The 16,821-nt window shown below is 43.1% G+C and overlaps 1 protein-coding gene across 1 annotated transcript; it reads left to right on the top strand.

Annotated features, from left to right (window-relative positions):
• The first annotated feature begins 671 nt into the window (after nt 1-671).
• On the top strand, nt 672-16,191 carry LOC123101324 (uncharacterized). Its single transcript, XM_044522827.1, has 4 exons — nt 672-860; nt 1,047-1,147; nt 15,217-15,403; nt 15,523-16,191. Exons 1-4 carry the CDS (start codon nt 672-674, stop codon nt 15,997-15,999), a joined length of 954 nt encoding a protein of 317 aa, XP_044378762.1. The 3' UTR covers nt 16,000-16,191.
• The last annotated feature ends 630 nt before the right edge of the window (nt 16,192-16,821 follow it).

Here is a 16,821-nt window from a genome sequence, read left to right as displayed (position 1 = left end):
GCCACCTTGCTGAGAAGGAGTTCTGTGAGCAGCCCACCGGCTTCGTCGACACCATGCATCCATACCATGTGTGCCTGCTCTCCCGTTCTCTTTATGGGTTGAAGCAGGCGCCTTGGGCCTGGTACCAGCGCATCGCTGCATTCCTGCAGACGCTCGGATTTACATCGACTCGCTCCGATGCGTCCCTCTTCGTGTACCATCACGGAGTTGACACGGCCTACTTGCTGCTATACGTCGACGATATCATCCTAACGGCATCCACTGTCGTGCTCCTTCAGCGGCTCACTGCTCGTCTTCGCGATGAATTTGCCCTGAAGGACTTGGGGCCCCTGGACTACTTCCTTGGCATTGAGGTGGTTCGATGGCCAGATGGGTTCTTCCTGCACCAGCTGCGCTATGCCCATGAGCTTCTTGATCGAGTCGGCATTCTTAACTACAAGCCCGCTCCCACGCCCGTCGACACCAAGGTCAAGGTTTCCGCTCTGGAGGGTTCTCCCGTATCTGATGCAGCCTTCTATCGCTCCATTATGGGTGCTCTGCAGTACCTGACCCTGACGCGCCCCGACTTGCAATATGCTGTTCAGTAGGTCTGTCTTCACATGCATGCTCAGCGTGACTCTCACTAGACCCTGGTGAAGCGTATCCTCCATTACATACGCGGCACCCCGTCCATGGGACTTACGCTGACGACCTCCTCCTCCACCGACCTCATCACCTACTCTGATGCAAACTGGGATCGCTGCCCGGACACACGACGCTCCACCTCGGGGTACTGTGTCTACCTTGGACCGTCCCTGATCTCTTGGTCCTCCAAGCAACAGTCCACCGTCTCCCACTTGAGTGCCGAGGCAGAGTATCAGGCAGTGGCTAACGCCGTTGCTGAATGCGCTTGGCTTCGTCAGCTGCTCCAGGAGTTGCTTTGTGATGTTCACAAGGCCACGCTCGTCTACTGCGACAACGTCTCCATCGTGTACCTCTCCGCCAACCCGGTCCACCATCGTCGAACGAAGCATATTGAGCTCGACATACACTTTGTTCGTGAGCAGGTGGCTCTTGGGTGCATCCAGGTCCTCAACGTCCCAACAGTGCAACAGTTCGCCGATGTCATGACAAAAGGACTGCCTACTTCTATTTTCGAGGAGTACAGGTCCAGTCTTTGCGTCTTCGGCGATGCCTCGACTATGCACGGGGGGGGGGGGGGGGGGTTGTTGAACATATGGCTTGTGCATGTATATTGTATAGCCCGACTCACCTCCTAGTCATTGTATAGTTGAGGTTGTGGCCCACTTTATACTCCATATATATACGTGCGCTATGCACTGATCAATACATCGTGAAGCATTGCCAAAACTCTCATTTCCAACAATGGCTATGTTACGCGTGCTTAACCTTTGCTCGGTGTCATGCATAGGGTTTGCAGTCTATCTTATGCCATGTTGTTACCTTCGTAACTCTTATCTGGGACATGTTAAGTACTCCTTCGTTTCAAAATAAGTATCTTTGATTTAGTACAAGTTTATCAAAGACACTTATTTTGGGATGGAGGGAGTATATGATATTATGATATGGTGGTGCACAAGACGAAGGGTGCAAGGCTGGGCCTAATGCCTTACTGTTTTTGTTTCATTTGAGTTGCCCTAAGAATCGAGTTCTTGTTATTATGTTCCATGATTGAGCGTGTTAACCATATGTGGGTGTTTTATGCCCCCTGACAGTTCTCATAACTGCAAACTATCCAAGAGTCACAAGCTGGTTTAAATTGACAAACTTGTGTTTTCTTTGTCAAGGACCATGGCCTCGTGGATCTTTCAAAAAACTTGGGCCAGTGGTGTGGAATCCCACGTTGGTCCGCACATGCGAAGCTACGAGTGGCTACTTGGGACTTAGTACTAGCCACCTTGAAACTTGGTGCAATACTAGGGACCGGGTCAGAGATACAATGACTCTTGGTTCGGATGTTGACCGACCGGGTATCTCCTAGACTAGGATGTAGTAACGGAGCAAGTATTGTTCATTCAAAACTACCTTATTCAGCATGTCTTGGGGTATATTACTTCGTGTTGCTGGGCAAGCGTTGTCGTGCCGCTCGGAACTTCTGATGCTAGCTCATAAAATGGGTGCCTCTAAGGGGTAGATTCTGGTTGTTAACTCATGACCCACAAGTATAGGGGATCTATCGTAGTCCTTTCGATAAGTAAGAGTGTCAAACCCAACGAGGAGCAGAAGGAAATGATAAGCGATTTTCAGCAAGGTATTCTCTGCAAGCACTGAAATTATAGGTAACAGATAGTTTTGTGATAAGATAATTTGTAACGAGCAACAAGTAACAAAAGTAAATAAAGTGCAGCAAGGTGGCCCAATCCTTTTTGTAGCAAAGGACAAGCCTGGACAAACTCTTATATAGAAGAAAGCGCTCCCGAGGACACATGGGAATTATCGTCAAGCTAGTTTTCATCACGTTCATATGATTCGCGTTCGGTACTTTGATATTCTGATATGTGGGTGGACCGGTGCTTGGGTGTTGTCCTTACTTGGACAAACATCCCACTTATGATTAAGCCCCATTGCAAGCATCCGCAACTACAACAGAAGTATCAAGGTAAACCTAACCATAGCATGAAACATATGGATCCAAATCAGGCCCTTATGAAGCAACGCATAAACTAGGGTTTAAGCTTCTGTCACTCTAGCAACCCATCATCTACTTATTACTTCCCAATGCCTTCCTATAGGCCCAAATAATGGTGAAGTGTCATGTAGTCGACGTTCACATAACACCACTAGAGGAGAGACAGCATACATCTCATCAAAATATCGAATGAATACCAAATTCACATGACTACTAATAGCAAGACTTTTCCCATGTCCTTAGGAACAAACATAACTACTCACAAAGCATATTCATGTTCATAATCAGAGGGGTATTAATATGCATATAGGATCTAAACATATGATCTTCCACCAAATAAACCAACTACCATCAACTACAAGGAGTAATCAACACTACTAGCAACCTACAGGTACCAATCCCAGACTTAGAGACAAGAATTGGATACAAGAGATGAACTAGGGTTTGAGAGGAGATGGTGCTGGTGAAGATGTTGATGGAGATTGGCCCCCTCCTGATGAGAGGAGCATTGGTGATGACGATGGTGATGATTTCCCCCTCCCGGAGGGAAGTGTCCCCGGCAGAACAGCTCCACCGGAGCCCTAGATTGGTTCCGCCTCGTGGCGGCGGAGTCTCGTCCCAAAAGCATGCTTATGATTTTTCCTCAACGAAAGACTCCATATAGCAGAAGATGGGCATCAGAGGGCCACCAGGGGGCCCACGAGGCAAGGGGCGCGCCCAGGGGGGTAGGGCGAGCCCCCCAGCCTCGTGGCCAGGGTGTGGGGCCCCTCTGGAACTTCTTGCGCTCAGTATTTTTTATATATTCTAAAAATAGCTTCCGTGAAGTTTCAGGACTTTTGGAGATGTGCAGAATAGGTCTCTAATATTTGCTCCTTTTCCAGCCCAGAATCCCAACTGCCGGCATTCTCCCTCTTTATGTAAACCTTGTAAAATAAGAGAGAATAGGCATAAGTATTGTGACATAATGTGTAATAACAGCCCATAATGCAATAAATATCGATATAAAAGCATGATGCAAAATGGACGTATCAACTCCCCCAAGCTTAGACCTCGCTTGCCTCAAGAGAAAGCCGAAATCGAAAAATATGTCCACATGTTTAGAGATAGAGGTGCCGATAAAAATAAAATACGGACATGGGCATCATGATCATTCTTAGAACAACAACTTATATAATTATTGTCATATGATCTCTTATGCTAGAGTAACAATTCAATCACAATTTCAAGTATGAATCGTAAACTTCATTGAAAACTAACAAACTATAATCTTAGTCATTGAAGCAATTGCAATTTATCATAACATAGGAAAGAGTCAATATAAGCGATTTTCAGCAAGTCCACATACTCAACCATCATGTAGTCTTTCACAATTGCTAACACTCACGCAATACTTATAGGTATGGAGTTCTAATCGGACACAGAGAAAGATAGGGGCTTATAGTTTTGCCTCCCAATGTTTTACCTCAAGGGTAATGTCAACAATAATAGTTCATGAAAACTCACATCCAATTAGCCATATATACCAGGATCTTTCCAACATATTGTGCCTGCCAAAAGATAAAATGTAAAAAAAGGAAAGGTGAAGATCACCATGACTCTTATGTAAGGTGGGAGATAAGAGTAAAATATAGGCCCTTCGCAGAGGGAAGCAGAGGTTGTCATGCGCTTTTATGATTGGATGCACAAAATCTTAATGCGAAAGAACATCACTTTATATTGCCACTTGTGATATAGACCTTTATTATGCAGTCCGTCGCTTTTATTTCTTCCACATCACAAGATCGTATAAAGCTTATTTCCTCCACACCAATCAATCATACATATTCACCGATGACAACTTACTTGAAGGATCTTACTCAATCCATAGGTAGATATGGTGGACTCTCATGGAAAAACTGGGTTTAAGGGTATTTGGAAGCACAAGTAGTATCTCTACTTGGTGCAAAGAATTTGGCTAGCATGAGGGGAAAGGCAAGCTCAATCATGTTGTATGATCCATGGCAATATAATTTATCTCAGATGTAAGAAAACATAACCCATTACGTTGTCTTCCTTGTCCAACGTCAACTAATGAGTGCTCACAATCATAAAAGATGTCCAAGATAGTGTATTTATATGTGAAGGCCTCTCTTTCTTTATTACTTCCTATTAGTTGCAACGATGACCAAAACTATGTTTGTCAACTCTCAACAACTTTTAATCATCATACTCTTTATATGTGAGCTCATTACTCACCATAAGATCCATATGATCTCTTTTATTTCTTTTATTCTTTCTCTTTTCTTTTATTTACTCAAGATCATAGCAAGATAATCAAGCCCTTGACTCAACACTAAACTTTATTATATATAGCTCAGGACTCGATTACATAGAGGGATCATAAAGCAAAACTCAAAACTAGATCATACCAAAAACTTTATTCTACTAGATCAATATATTACTAAAAGGATCGAACTAAGGAAAAACGGTAAAGATAGTAGTGTGATGATGATACGATACCGGGGCACTCCCCCAAGCTTGGCAGTTGCCAAGGGGAGTGCCCATACCCGATGCTCAGTTCTTCTTTGTTGGTGAAGAAGATGGTGGTGATGATGGGTAGTCGCACATCGAGCATAAGAGAACCTCCAACTTGCGGATACTGCCCTTAAGTGCAACTATATGCTCCTTCAACAAAATATTTTCACGTGTGAGTTACTTGTTTTGTATACGAGCTAACTCAATCATCTTGAAAGCTTCGATCTCAGTCGAGGTAAGAATATTGTGATCAAGTTGAAGGATGTCTTCTGTTGCCGGAGCTTGGTCCTCCGTGGCCTTCTTGATCCCTTCATCCTTGTTGATCTCCACGGGTTCTTCCCTCTTCAGCTCTATCTTCATTAGCCAAGCATCGTTGTCAACATTGTTGGAGGAGGGGGACGACATGATGCCTGGCCTTGACAACCCTGACAGAAAACAGATCGAAACAAGAACAGAGGACAATTGCGTGATACAAGAGTCAAAACCTCTGCGAGATTATATAATGAATTTTTACCGACTAAAATACGTAACGTGCAAGAAAACGGAGTCCGGAGAGCGCACGAGGTGCCCACGAGGTAGGGGGCGCGCCCAGGGGGGTAGGGCGCGCCCTCCACCCTCGTGGAGCCCTCGTGTCCTTCCCAGACTGCTTCTTATTTTTCTATTTTTCTAAGTATTCCAAAACAGAGAAAAAAATTGCCATTAGAACTGTTTTGGAGTCGGTTTAGTTACGTACCACATACCTATTCCTTTTCGGAGTCTGAAACGTTCCGGAAAGTGTCCCTTATGTATTCTTCCGGGGTTACGGTTTCAATAACATTGGTTTCAACATTTATAGGATTACCTGAGATATACTGTTTGATTCTTTGACCGTTCACCACCTTCCGATTTGTGCCTTCGAAGTTGTTGATTTTTATGGCACCGAAACGATAGTCTTTTGCAAAATTAATTTGAGTTCTCTACTACTCAATTCTACTTGACTAGTAGACTGTGGGTGATAAGGAGTTGCAATTCTATGATTAACATCATACTTAGCAAGCATTTTACGGAAAGCACCATGAATAAATTGTGAACCACCATCAGTCATTAAATACCTAGGGACCCCAAACCTCGGGAAAATAACTTCTTTAAGCATCTTAATAGAGGTGTTGTGATCAGCACTACTAGTTGGAATAGCTTCTACCCACTTAGTAACGTAATCAACAGCAACTAAAATATGTGTATATCCATTAGAGACAGGAAAAGGTCCCATATAATCAAAGCCCCAAACATCAAACGGTTCAATAACAAGTGAATAATTCATAGGAATTTCTTGACGTCTACTAATATTACCAATTCTTTGGCATTCATCACAATATAAGACAAACTTACGGGCATCCTTGAAGAGAGTAGGCCAATAAAAACCGGATTGCAATACCTTATGTGCAGTTCTATCTCCAACGTGGTTTCCTCCATAAGCTTCGGAGTGACACTTGCGTAGGATTTGTTCCTGTTCATGCTCAGTTACACAACGTCTAATAACACCATCTACTCTTTCTTTATAGAGATGTGGGTCATCCCAAAAGTAATGTCTCAAATCATAGAAGAACTCTTTCTTTTGCTGGTATGTGAAACTAGGTGGTATAAATTTAGCAACAATATAATTAGCATAATCAGCATACCATGGAGTAGTTCGAGAAGCATTTATGACATTTAATTGTTCATCAGGAAAGCTATCATCAATAGGCAGTGGGTCATCAAGAACATTTTCTAACCTAGACTAGTTGTCTGCAACGGGGTTCTCAGCTCCCTTTCTATCAATAATATGCAAATCAAATTCTTGTAGCAAGAGAACCCATCTAATAAGTCTAGGTTTAGCATCTTTCTTTTCCATAAGATATTTAATAGCAGCATGATCCGTGTGAATAGTTACTTTAGAATCAACAATATAAGGTCTGAACTTATCACAAGCAAATACAACTGCTAAGAATTCTTTTTCAGTAGTAGCATAATTTCTCTGGGCATTGTCTAGAGTTTTACTAGCATATTGAATAACATTTAATTTCTTATCAACTCTTTGCCCTAGAACAGCACCTACAGCATAATCACTAGCATCACACATAATTTCAAAAGGTAAATTCCAATCAGGTGGTTGAACAATAGGTGCAGAGATCAATGCTTTCTTAAGTATTTCAAATGCTTCTACACAATCATCATCAAAGACGAATGGTATATCTTTTTGTAATAAATTAGTCAGAGGCCGAGAAATTTTTGAGAAGTCCTTAATGAACCTCCTATAAAAGCCGGCATGACCAAGGAAACTTCTTATACCTTTGATGTCCTTGGGACACGGCATCTTTTCAATAGCATCAACTTTAGCTTTATCAACTTCAATGCCCCTTTCCGAAATTTTATGCCCCAAGACAATACCTTCATTAACCATAAAGTGGCACTTCTCCCAATTCAAGACAAGGCTAGTTTCTTCACATATTTGCAAAACTCGATCAAGGTTGCTTAAGCAATCATCAAAAGAGGATCCATAAATGGAGAAATCGTCCATGAAAACCTCACAAATATTTTCACAAAAGTCAGAGAATATAGCCACCATGCATCTTTGAAAGGTAGCAGGTGCATTACATAAACCAAAAGGCATACGTCTATAAGCAAAAGTACCGAAAGGGCAAGTAAAAGTGGTCTTTGATTGATCATCAGTTGACACGGGTATTTGAGAGAAACCAGAATAACCATCTAGAAAGCAAAAATATGTATGTTTGGATAATCTTTCTAGCATTTGATCAATGAAAGGTAAGGGGTAATGATCTTTTTTAGTAGCCTTATTTAATTTGCGGAAATCAATTACCATCCTATAACATGTAATAATTCTTTGCGGAACCAATTCATCTTTATCATTAGGAACGACAGTAATACCTCCCTTCTTAGGAACACAATGGACATGACTTACCCACTGACTATCAGCAACGGGATAAATTATACCTGCCTCAAGGAGCTTTAGTATTTGTTTCCTTACCACTTCTTTCATCTTAGGATTCAGCAGTCGTTGATGATCAATAAATGTCTTGGCATCTTTCTCCAAATTTATTTTGTGTTGACATAGAGTGGGACTAATGCCCTTAAGATCATCAAGAGTATATCCAATAGCAGCACGGTGCTTCTTCAGAGTTTTCAATAATTTTTATTCCTCCTTCTCTGAAAGGTTAGCACTAATAATAACAGTCTATATCTTTTTTCATCAAGATAAGCATATTTAAGAGTATCAGGCAATCGTTTAAGCTTAAACACGGGATCACCCTTGGGTGGAGGAGGATCCCCTAAGATTTCAGCATGCAAGTTGTGTTTCAGAATAGGTCCCTGTTTGAAGAACGCTTCATCTATTTCCCTTCTTTCATTCATAAACATATCATTTTCATGGTCTAGCAAATATTGTTCTAAAGGATCACTAGGAGGTACGACATTAGAAGCAAGACCAATAATTTCATCTTTACTAGGAAATTCCTCTTCACGGTGTTGTCTACAAAATTTAGAAAAGTTGAACTCATGAGACATATCACCTAAACCAATAGCAACGACATCCTTTTCGCAGTCTATCCTAGCATTAACAGTGTTTAAGAAGGGTCTACCAAATATAATGGGACAAAAGCTATCTTGTGGGGAACCAAGAACAAGAAAATCAGCAGGATAGTTAGTTTTCCCACACAAGACTTCAACATCTCTAACAATCCCAATTGGTGAAATAGTATCTCTATTGGCAAGTTTAATTGTGACATCAATATCTTCTAACTCAGCAGGTGCAATATCATGCATAATTTCTTTGTATAAATCAATAGGTATTGCACTAGCACTAGCACCCATATCGCACAAGCCATGATAACAATGATCTCCTATTTTAACAGAAATAATAGGCATGCCTACCACAGGTCTATGTTTATCTTTAGCACAAGGTTTAGCAATTCTAGCAATTTTATCACAAAAATAAATAACATGGTCATCCATATTATCAGCCAAGAGATCCTTAACAATAGCAATATTAGATTCAACTTTAACTTGCTCATGAGGTGTATAGGTTCTAATATTGCTTTTACGAACCACAGTTGAAGCTTTAGCATGATCTTTTATCCTAACAGGAAAAGGTGGTTTCTCAACATAAGCAGTAGGAATAATAGGATCATTATAAGTGATAGTCTTTTCTTCAACTTTAATAGGTGCAGCTACTTTTACTTCTATGGGAGGATGATATTTAAACCACTTCTCCTTAGAGATATCAACATGAGTAGGAAAAGATTCACAGAAATAAGCTACTATCTCAGAGTCAAGTCCATATTTAGTGATAAATTTACGGAAAACATCGGTATCCATAAAAGATTTAACACAATCAAACTTAGGTGTCATACCTGACTCCTTACCTTCGTCGAGATCCCAATCTTCAGAGTTGCATTTAATTCTTTCCAATAAATCCCATTTGAATTCAATAGTCTTCATCATAAAAGAGCCAGCACAAGAAGTATCGAGCATGGTGTGATTGTTGTCAGAAAGCTGAGCATAATTTTTTTTGAATAATCATTTCTCTTGAGAGCTCATGATTGGGGCATGAATATAACATTGATTTAATCCTCCCCCAAGCTTGAGCGATGCTTTCTACTTCGCGAGGCCAAAAATTATATATATAATTGAGATCACGATGAACAAGATGCATAGGATAAAACTTCTGATGAAATTCTAATTTCAATCATTTGTAGTTCCACGATCCCATATCATCACATAGCCTATACCATGTCAATGCATCTCCCTTCAAATATAAATGGAAGACCTTCTTCTTGATAACATCATCGGGCATACCTGCAAGCTTAAATAATCCACAAACTTCATCCACATATATTACGTGCTCATCAGGATGTAATGTTCCATCTCCTACAAAAGGATTAGCTAGCAGTTTTTCTATCATACCCGAAGGAATTTAAAAGTAGACATTTTCATCTTCAATAGGTTCAGTAGGTTCAGCAAGTTGAGGAGTAACTCTTTGCTCTACTGGTTGGGGTGAAGATACCCCGAACAAGCCCCTTAGAGGATTACTTTCCATAGTAACAAGTGACAGTAAATTTCAATACACTATATAAAATTTTCCTTACCAAATTCCACCTACCAAAGGCGCTTCACTCCTCGGCAACGGCGCCAGAAAAGAGTCTTGATGACCCACAAGTATAGGGGATCTATCGTAGTCCTTTCGATAAGTAAGAGTGTCGAACCCAACGAGGAGCAGGAGGAAATGATAAACGGTTTTCAGTAAGGTATTCTCTGCAAGCACTGAAATTATAGGTAACATATAGTTTTGTGATAAGATAATTTATAACGAGCAACAAGTAACAAAAGTAAATAAAGTGCAGCAAGGTGGCCCAATCCTTTTTGTAGCAAAGGACAAGCCTGGAAAAACTCTTATATAGAAGAAAGCGCTCCCGAGGACACATGGGAATTATCGTCAAGCTAGTTTTCATCACGTTCATATGATTCGCGTTCGGTACTTTGATATTCTGATATGTGGGTGGACCGGTGCTTGGGTGTTGTCCTTACTTGGACAAACATCCCACTTATGATTAACCCCCATTGCAAGCATCCGCAACTACAACAGAAGTATCAAGGTAAACCTAACCATAGCATGAAACATATGGATCCAAATCAGCCCCTTACGAAGCAATGCATAAACTAGGGTTTAAGCTTCTGTCACTCTAGCAACCCATCATCTACTTATTACTTCCCAATGCCTTCCTATAGGCCCAAATAATGGTGAAGTGTCATGTAGTCGACGTTCACATAACACCACTAGAGGAGAGACAACATACATCTCATCAAAATATCGAACGAATACCAAATTCACATGACTACTAATAGCAAGACTTCTCCCATGTCCTCAGGAACAAACGTAACTACTTACAAAGCATATTCATGTTCATAATCAGAGGGGTATTAATATGCATATAGGATCTAAACATATGATCTTCCACCAAATAAACCAACTACCATCAACTACAAGGAGTAATCAACACTACTAGCAACCTACAGGTACCAATCCCAGACTTAGAGACAAGAATTAGATACAAGAGATGAACTAGGGTTTGAGAGGAGATGGTGTTGGTGAAGATATTGATGGAGATTGGCCCCCTCCCGATGAGAGGAGCGTTGGTGATGACGATGGTGATGATTTCCCCCTCCCGGAGGGAAGTGTCACAAGCAGAACAGCTCCGCCGAAGCCCTAGATTGGTTCCGCCAAGGTTCCGCCTCGTGGCGGCGGAGTCTCGTCCCGAAAGCTTGCTTATGATTTTTTTTCCTCAACGAAAGACTCCATATAGCAGAATATGGGCATCGGAGGGCCACCAGGGGGCCCACGAGGCAGGGGGGCGCGCCTAGGGGGTAGGGCGCGCCCCACCGTCGTGGCCAGGGTGTGTTCCCCCTCTGGAACTTCTTGCGGTCAGTATTTTTTATATATTCTGAAAATAGCTTCCGTGAAGTTTCAGGACTTTTGGAGCTGTGTAGAATAGGTCTCTAATATTTGCTCCTTTTCCTGCCCAGAATCCCAGCTGCCGGTATTCTCCCTCTTTATGTAAACCTTGTAAAATAAGAGAAAATAGGCATAAGTATTGTGACATAATGTGTAATAACAGCCCATAATGCAATAAATATCGATATAAAAGCATGATGCAAAATGGACGTATCATTAACAGAGTGCGTATGGAGCCTATAATGGGTATGTTGGTGCACCCCGACGGGTTTAAATGTTCTCCAAAAGCCGTGCTCATGTTTATGGATGATTTGGAGCTTAATGTTGATTCATGGACAACCTTAATTGTCTCTTCTTTGAGGGATAATTCCCGAAGGAGAGGACAACAGAGTGCTTTGAATGGGTAGGTAGGTGGATATATGATCAACTTACGACCTTGTTCGCATATGCTTTCTCATCTCAAATTCTAATAGAAGTAAGTATAGTATGTTGCTTAGCCGCTTGTTGTAACTTCACCAATTTAACCCATTATCACACCTGAAAGTATTGTTAGTTCTGGTATCTTCAGTAATGAGACTAGTTGAGTACCCAAAGTACTCACCCTTTCCACAACAACAACTATAGGTACATGCTACTACGCTAATTGTGACGACATGTTCGTTAGTACGTGGAGTTCTTTGACGATGACGCGTAGATTAGCGGATTCCAGCTCGCGACATGGGAATGTGACTGTTTGCTTTTATGTTTCCACCTCTTAGGCATTACTTGATTTTTTTAGTCAGACTATTTGAAACTTTCGCTGTTTTTTTGACTAACTACTGCACGACACAACTCCACAGTCTTTTATTAATAGCAAAGCAGGTCCAAACAGGAAAACTGTACAAAACAAAAGCTACAAAAGAAAAGTAGAAAGGCTAAACTCACCTAAACCTACCTATCCATTACAAAGCTGAAGGGAGCCCCTCCAACCATTTTAAAAGGTGCGGCCGAATATGAGCCTTGACCCTATGAGATAGCAAAGTCAAATCATGTACAAATTTACAACGCCAAGCACTAAAAGAAGCTCTCTCTCCTCTGAAAGTTATGCCATTCCTGATGATCCAAATATTCCAAGTAGCTGTGAAGACCACCTCAAAGAAGAAGCTTTTGGCAAATCTCTTCCTAGCCAAAGAGATGCATTGTTGAACATCAAAGCCTCCAGACCAGTCAATCTGAAGATAGTTTCAAATTCTTGCACTGTAGTTACAAGAAAAGAACAAATGCAGGCGATCCTCATAAATGTGTTGGTGACACAACACACAAAGATTATCATCCCCAGCATCACGCCAATGCCTACGCACAAGCAAGTCCTTAGTGTTAAGTATGTCAAAGAGCAACGACCAAGCAAAAACCTTGATCTTAAGTGTGCATCTACTACTCCATAACCATTTGCAAGGCTCAAACATGGGTAGATGGGGATGCATGATGGTATAATAGCTCATGGACGTGCCCAAGACCAAACATCATTGGCAGAAGAGTCTCTTTGCAAATTAGCAACCCAGGAAATGAGAGAGTCCAATTCTGCCGCAGCTTGCTGAGATATTGGTAACTGGAAGAAAGATGCCCTGTTTTGGCTATCCACTAAATCAGACACTGAAATCTTATCATCCAGAGCATGAGAAAACAACTTGGGAAGTCGTCGTCTGAGGGGCAAAGTAGATCCATCCAGATGCCGAAACTTTCGCTGTGATGATGGATGTTGGATCATGTGGTCTTCGAGTGTAATAAATTTTGATCTTTACACTTGTATGCCCTATTCATATATATACCATCTATTTGGTAGTGGAATTGTTCTTATATTTGATTTGTAAAGACCATGACATATGACATTGTGTGTATGATATGTAGTCATATGCTACGGCGGCTCTATATGCGCTTCTATTCTAGAAATGGAGCGCTAGGGTCTATATTTGGAATAATACTGCATATGGGGCCTTACAAGCTCTAATATGAGAAAAGAACATCATGTGAAAGTTTAGGAGAAAGGCCAGGGGTTTAGGACGAAAAAGAATAATAATAGCAATATTAATTAGAGTTTGCAATAATAAAAATATTGTTATGACTAATATGTTCATGTCAAGTTAATGCAATGCAATATGATGCGTGATGTCCTGATGATGCCAAAAAAAACATGCAAAGTTGTTTAGGGTACTACTCTAGGTTTTACACATTTTTCCAATAGTTCCGGCAGGTTTAAGTGTATTTGTTCTGATTTTCAACCAGGTTTTAATATTTTTTCTATGGTTCTTTTCTAGCTTTGTTACTCTATTTCTTTTGTTTTTCCCTTTTCCCATTTCATTTTTTCTTTCTTATTTATTTTTTCCTTTTCCTTTTTTTCTATTTTTACTTTCATTTTCAAATACGTGGTGAATTTTTAAAACATTTCATATACAATTTTAACATTTTTAAATACATGTTGAACAATTTTTGAAGATATGTTGAACATTTGTAACGTGCATATTAACCATTTTTTAAATACACGGTGAACAATTTTAAGCACACGTATACTTTTCCAAAAATATCGCAAACATGAAAAAATTTCTTATTTATTTATTAAAAAAATTGCACGAACAAATTGTTGCATTCCTTAAACTTTTTTTTGGAAATGTCATGAACATATTTTTAAACCTATGAACATTTTTTTAATTGCTTTTAAAAGTTGTTTTTAATGGTAGAATATTGTTTACAAATTATGTGAACATTTTTTTATATTTTCATGAAGATTTTTTTAAATGGCATGGACATATATGTTTTAAACATGTGATCCTTTTGTGGAAATTGACAAACAAGTTTTTGAATTTTATGAACATTTTGCTAAAACCACACGGACAATCTTTTACATTAGACGGCCATTTTTAATGTTCGTTGAAATTTTTCAAAAACTACAGAAGCTTGTGGAGTGAGGGAACTTTAAAAAAAAGTGAAAATAAAAAATGTAAATAGGAACAGCAAAAAGAACCAAGAACAATCGAACGAGAAAATGAGAAACGGCAGCTTAGTGGGCTGGCCCACAAGGAAACAACTGCAGGCGAGCCCTGAGCGCCACCGATCACGCGCGCTGAATGATGCGTGGAGGCCGGAGGGGAGGCGGCTGGTGCGCCCCCGGTGGAAGATCCGCGCGCCGGGCAGCCAGAGCTCCCGCGGAGCGGAGGCGGAGCGAGTTGTGCTCGCGCCCCTCCCTCTCTTGCTCCTCCGCTGCGCTCCAGGTGCTCGCGGAAATGCTGTGCCGCTTGACACCTCACCCGGCCATTGTGCTTGGAGCGCCATGAGCGACAGGCGCAGACATTACACATCCCTGGTCTCTATCCAACCGCGTGCTCTCCATTTCCTTGAGACGGCGAGCCCCTGAGGGTGCAAGCACCACGCAACTACGGCGAGCACTCCTCGTCTCGTCAAGGTCGGTCAAGGTCAAGCACTCGTCGTCTCGCCTCTGTCTAAGCATTGTCGTCACTCACCTTCCACGAAGTTTCGCGGAGACGGAGACTACCTCTGCCGCTTGCGCGTTTTCCCTCTCATCCAACTAGTCTAGCAGTACGCGCGTTCATTGCAGTCAAAGGTCAAGCAGAATCGACAACACCATGGCCACCCATGTCCCACAGAACACTGTGCTGTACTGCGTGGCTATCTGCGCTCCCCACCTCTACCGCTACTTCAGGACAAGATCGAGGCAGACAGTTTGTCGTGTGCTGCTCGCAGTTGAACAGCCGACTGGCAATCTGCTCTGGTTCAATCCCAAGGTATGCTCCCACTTCCTATCCCCTTCCTTTGAACTGTGTTTCGAACAGTTCGACAGTTTTGATCAAAGTTTTTACGTGCATAATAGAGTGGTTTCCTTTCCTACCGTTTTCACTCAGAGAAGGAGAGAGGTGGTGCAGATATGGCGCAGTGGAACGGCATGGAGCAGGCAGCGACCATCGCGCAGCTGGTGGGAGTGGATGCGTTGGGGCTCATCTCGACGATTGTACAGGCAGCACAGACAGTTCAGCGCAACAAGGAGACCTGCCAGGAGCTTGTGCAGGATGTGCAGTTGATAAATGGCCTGCTACGGATGCTGCAAAACCCAGAGATGATGCAGCGAGAAGAGATTGTAAACGCACTCAATGGACTGGAGGGGACGCTCCGGGAGGCGTACAGCCTCGTCAGCTCCTGCCAGGACTGCAGCACCACATATCGCATATTCATGGGATGGAAACACACTGACCAGTTCCGACGTGTGAAGAAGAAGATTGCCAAGCACCTCCGCTTCTACCCTATGATCTTCCATGCTGACATAACTTGTCGTCTCGAAAGAATAAGCAATGGCACGCTGTCGACGTGCTCATCTCAGGTATAGTCAGTTTGTACTTCACTGGTAAACATCATCATGGCTTTTCGATTGTAGCCAAGGGTCTTCACGTAATACTAGTCACGGAAGCACATCATAGCCCTCTGCAGCGGTCTTGTTGTTTATGTAAATCTTGAACTTGCGTTGCTCGGCCTTGTCATACTGCAGCTCGCAGAAATGCAGCCGGACCAAGTAATCAAAGCCAGGGTCAATGTTAAAGCTCCATGAGGAAAATCAGGGGAGAGTGATGAGTGCGTTTGCGACTGGCGCTCTGGCGATTGGCGACGCTCCCGGCGGCGCGGGCGCCGTGGCCGCCCGGACGCCCCCTCCGCCTTCCCAGCCCTCGAGCCCCGCCCCCCCCCCCCCCCCGCCGGCGTCCGCCCCCCCCCCTCGCCGCCCCCTTCCGGCTCGCCGCGGCTGCTGTGGGCTGACATCGCCGAGGCCGATGACTTGGCGGCCGGCCGTCCCGTCGTTTGCCGGGATCGAGTCCCCCCCCCAAGGCGCCGCCACGGCCGCCGCCTGTCCTCGCCGGTGGCCCTTCTCCCAGGGGTGGGGGATCGGCCGCCCGCGGGTCGGGCCGGCGCCGGCATCTCCCCCCGGCCACCCCCCCGGCTCGGGTGCCGCAAGCCTCGGCCTTTGGGGCTGGGCTCTCCCCCCGGCGGCGTCGCGCTGGCAGCTGGGGTGTTGCCGGCCGCGCCGACCGGGACCCGACGCTTGCCTCCTGGAAGCCCACGCCCGCCGCCGGCCTCCCCTCTGCTCCGTCGTCGCCTGCACCGGCCGGCCCGACCCCGGCGTCCCTGCCCGCGCTCGCTCCGGTCGCTCCTTGCCGGA

Source organism: Triticum aestivum, chromosome 5A (assembly GCF_018294505.1).
Source record: "Triticum aestivum cultivar Chinese Spring chromosome 5A, IWGSC CS RefSeq v2.1, whole genome shotgun sequence".
NCBI lineage: Eukaryota > Viridiplantae > Streptophyta > Magnoliopsida > Poales > Poaceae > Triticum > Triticum aestivum.
This window is presented reverse-complemented; position numbering and strand designations above follow the sequence as displayed.